This window comes from Phyllobates terribilis, unplaced genomic scaffold (genome assembly GCF_046119375.1).
Source record: "Phyllobates terribilis strain yellow unplaced genomic scaffold, ASM4611937v1 Scaffold_4054__1_contigs__length_65765, whole genome shotgun sequence".
NCBI lineage: Eukaryota > Metazoa > Chordata > Amphibia > Anura > Dendrobatidae > Phyllobates > Phyllobates terribilis.
Genome location: NW_027366806.1, coordinates 2,345 through 6,527, shown reverse-complemented (window position 1 = coordinate 6,527; position 4,183 = coordinate 2,345). Strand labels below are relative to the sequence as shown.

The 4,183-nt window shown below is 41.2% G+C and overlaps 1 protein-coding gene across 1 annotated transcript; it reads left to right on the top strand.

Moving 5' to 3' along the window:
* The first annotated feature begins 1,888 nt into the window (after nt 1-1,888).
* On the top strand, nt 1,889-3,595 carry LOC141248767 (uncharacterized). The gene is given in 6 exon segments (XM_073669443.1): nt 1,889-1,937; nt 2,092-2,111; nt 2,176-2,845; nt 2,848-2,996; nt 2,998-3,147; nt 3,218-3,595. Coding segments are annotated over 6 exon segments (1,416 nt in total).
* Nucleotides 3,596-4,183: the final 588 nt, after the last annotated feature.

The window sequence follows — 4,183 nt, the reverse complement described above, 5'->3', positions numbered from 1 at the left end:
GCAACACCTAACTTGCTTCTTTGATATGACTTTATTTCTCTAAAAGACTTGTCAAGTATTTCCAGCTTAGGCCAACTCCCATGTAGTCTAACGGATGGGATTTCGCCCCCATTACCGAGAGGTCAGGGGTTCGATCCCTGGGAGTGGTATCCTTCCCACTCATTTATTCAAATGGTGTGGGGGGTCTACCATGTTGATGGGACCCTCGGTCTTTGCTTGTTAAAAAATAAAAAGTATCCCCAGCTCAGCATGCGTCCCAATGCAGTTCTCTGTGATGTCATCGTTGCATAGCTTACGAATCTCGTCCTCCGATTTTAACAAGCAATCAAGCATAACGATGTAGGCACTGAAGTGATTTGAACAACTCTCGCTTGTTGTATTGTTAAACTGAATCAACAGATCCGCAAGATTGATAATTGCAAACAACTCGCAAGCAAACAACTAAAGGAATCGAAAGGAATATCAACAAGCAGACTTAATGAGGCAGTTCGGATATAAATCCTATTCTACAGAGACTCGTTCCGAAAATGCACTAGAGAGCTGAAGGTTCACAATGAGTTACAAGAGAGCAAAAACACAGTAATGAACTGAAAAAGGCAGAGCAGATCTATACAACCAGAAGCCAGAAGTACGAGATACACGAAGGCAATCAAAGAAGTGACGACTCCCTCAATCCGCCGGTAACCACGAAGAGCGAAACACTCAAGCAGCCGGGGAATCAAGCTTCATGCGCCATCGAACGATTGAACATGCATATACTCCTCTTAGTACATTCTCAACGAGTGTGAGGTTGGGCCAAGCCCAATTTGACTTCTAATAATCAATACAAGTTGGACCCATTAATTTAAGTAAGAGCCATACAACAAATTACATAACACAATCCTGGTTGCTACAATATAACCAAATTCATGTAATGAGTGTTAGAGAAACCCACTTCATCCAGTACAATCACTTTACCACCTTAAGATTCTAATGTTACTATGATTAGAACTAAACTTGGAATATTAATTAAGGCACAACATATATATAATTACATTTTTTTTAAAGAAAATGGGTGGAAGAAGATAAGAATGTGAATGAAGAATGCATAACTGTGACAAGAGTCGTAGGCAAAGCAAATAGACAATATGTTGGTCCCCTTCAGAAACAACATCTTGGGTTAAATATTACTCAAATTCTACAGCCATCAACCGCGCACTTCCAAAATATGTCTGGCACAATCCTAAAATTCCATATAACAAATATCGAATGATTTTTCTGATTAAATTATCTACTATTTAAAGAAAAAAAACTCTGCATTTGTTTTGCGGAGATATGAGACTCCGCCAAACATTTCTATGAGTGGGCAGTTATATGTCGAAATTCTATTGAACTATACTTGTAGAAGATAAAATGCACAGTTCCTAAAATTTGCCAATCCTATATAGAGAACAACCTCTCTCCCGGTCTTACTATATGTACATATTATGATATTAGCTAGACAGAATTCCCCATGATCTTCTCAAAGCATACTACAGCTGAAATTGCCAAGCTCTTACATAATTATAACTAATGAAGGAGTAATTACTTTGTGTTTCCAGTCTAGTGGTTTAAATGTCACAATACATTTGATGGAATAAGGTTTAACTAATAAACAAGCATTCCAAAACACTAACCCTAGATTCTGAAAATGAATGCTTAATCCCAATCACAACTTCCATCATTTTCTATACAAATTAATTGTCATGCTTCACTGTATATAATAACTAATGAAGGATCACATTAACTATAAACAAAACATTACTTAACATTCCAAAACTCTACTTAAACTCCTGGTTTTGAAAATGACTGCTAAATCCTAGGGGAAAGGGAGAAGAAACTTGGGTAATACTCAACGACAGCATCAGCCATGAAGGTCATCGATATGGTGGTGAATGGTGATCCAAGTTTGAATGATTGTTAGGATTTTCAGGTTTACGTAAACTATATTGATGACCACCATCCAACTCTTAAACCTACCTCATCAAACTCCTTCCAACTGAATTGATTATCTCATTTTCAACTACCTCAGAATTTGATTCTATCGAATTCCTCCAAACCTACCAAAATTAGTAAAATCTATCATCAGTATGGTGAGATATGGCAACGCGGGTCAAAACACACAGCATTCTGAACTTACCAGCAACCAAGGGGTAGATATCGGAGCCGGAAGTCACTCAGACCTCCGGTGCCCGGCGGCTGGACGCGCTTAAGGAGAAGCTTAAGACTCCACCTCAGATCCTTCGCCGCACCGCCGGCCGTCCAACCTGCTCCATATTCAAAGTTCCGTCGAGCTTCGTGGAGGTAAATGCCAGACACTACTATCCACATATCGCCTCAATCGGACCCTTCCACCATGGGAAGTCCGATCTGGAAATGATTCAAGAGCACAAGTATCATTACCTCTCTCTTCTTCTCTCCAGAGCCAAATTGACTGTAGAAGATCTCTTCCAAACCCTAGAGCCCGTTGAAGAGCAGGCAAGGGAGGCATACTCTGAGCAAATCCCCTTCGATTGTCACGAATTTCTCGAGATATTGGTTGTCGACGGCTGTTTCATCCTTGAGCTCTTCCGCAAGGTCGCCAAATTGATCCAATTCGAGCACGACGATCCAATTCTATCCATGTCCTGGATATTCTCCTTTCTCATCCGCGATCTTATCCGGTTGGAAAATCAGATTCCGTTCTTCGTCCTCCAGTTGCTTTACGATCGGACCAAAGGCAATTCGGACCGCGAAAAGCACGAATCCGCCTCTCTCGTCGATATCTGCTTTGAGTTCTTCGGATACATGGTCGAGCGACCTAGCTCGGTGGTGGAGAGTCTCCGCGATTCCAGGCGAGACATTTGCTCGATCTGTACCGGACAAGCTTCATTCCACCGGATCTGGAAACCCGGAGCAGAAGCCTCAATACCTCCGGCAGGGACACCGACATGCCGTCTCACTTCATCCACAATGTCTCGAAGCTGCGGCGGGCCGGAAATAGAACTACGCACACCGAAGGGCGATGAAGCCGAGACGTTCCTGGCGGTGCGCTTCCTCCGGAACGGTGTAATCGAGATGCCGAAAGTCACGATCGACGACTTCATGAGCTCCTTCTTTGCCAATTGTGTGGCCTTTGAGCTCTGCCACTACAGGTACAATTCAGATTATTTATTTCAATTCGCGATCCAATTTCTTACCTCTAGCTTCCAATTGTTGATTAGGTGCGCGAAAATACTTTACTGCGTACACGACATTGCTGGATTGCTTGATCAACTCGGCAAGGGATGTTGAGTACATGAGCGAACACAACGTGATCGAAAACTACCTCGGCACAGAAGCAGAGCTAGCGAATTTCATCAACAGTTTAGGCAAAGAAGCGGCGTTTGATCCGAACACCTCGTACTTGTTGGACTTGTTCAAACAAGTTAACCATTACTATGAGAACAATTGGAACGTTCACTGGGCAACTTTCAAGCATACCTATTTCAGCTCTCCTTGGACCTTCATCTCTGTCCTGGCTGCGTTCATCTTGCTTGTTCTCAGCGTACTGCAAGCACTCTACGCCATGATTGCTTACTACAGCCCCCCGAACTGATCCAGTATGAGGCTGCTGGGTCTTCGTTATTGGTTTAGGAAGGTGATGTTTAGATTAGTGTTTAGCTGCAGCATGTATATTGAGCAGATATTCATCTTGTAGATGATTAGATGAGATGCCTTTTATCTGTATGTGATAGTAATCCAAAAAACTCATATGTGGTTGAGAAATTGTCGAGTGATTTGGAAAAGAAGGATCTGACATACTTTCGTTTTTTTTTTAAGGAATCTAACATACTTTGGTTTCTCTAACAATGTTGCTATCGCCTATCGATTAATTATCAATCTTTGTATATGTAATCCTTAGCGATTCAAGTTATAGTAAAACACTAGTTTATGGTAAAACAGTAATAGTTTTATAGAGTTAGAATTAGATTTCGATGAAAGATTGAGATTAAAATAAGAAAAAGTTTAATTAATAAAAAAAAGAAGATAATTAAAGCATATCTTCCCTCCATAATTTCAGGATTTTATTAAATAGCTTTCCTCTAAAACTATCTTCTTTCTCTCAAACGTACACGTTCAATCCTCCCTTCAAACTCCCTTTATAGATGTGGCTGACACTGCCGCTGGTGTGACCGTCTATCAC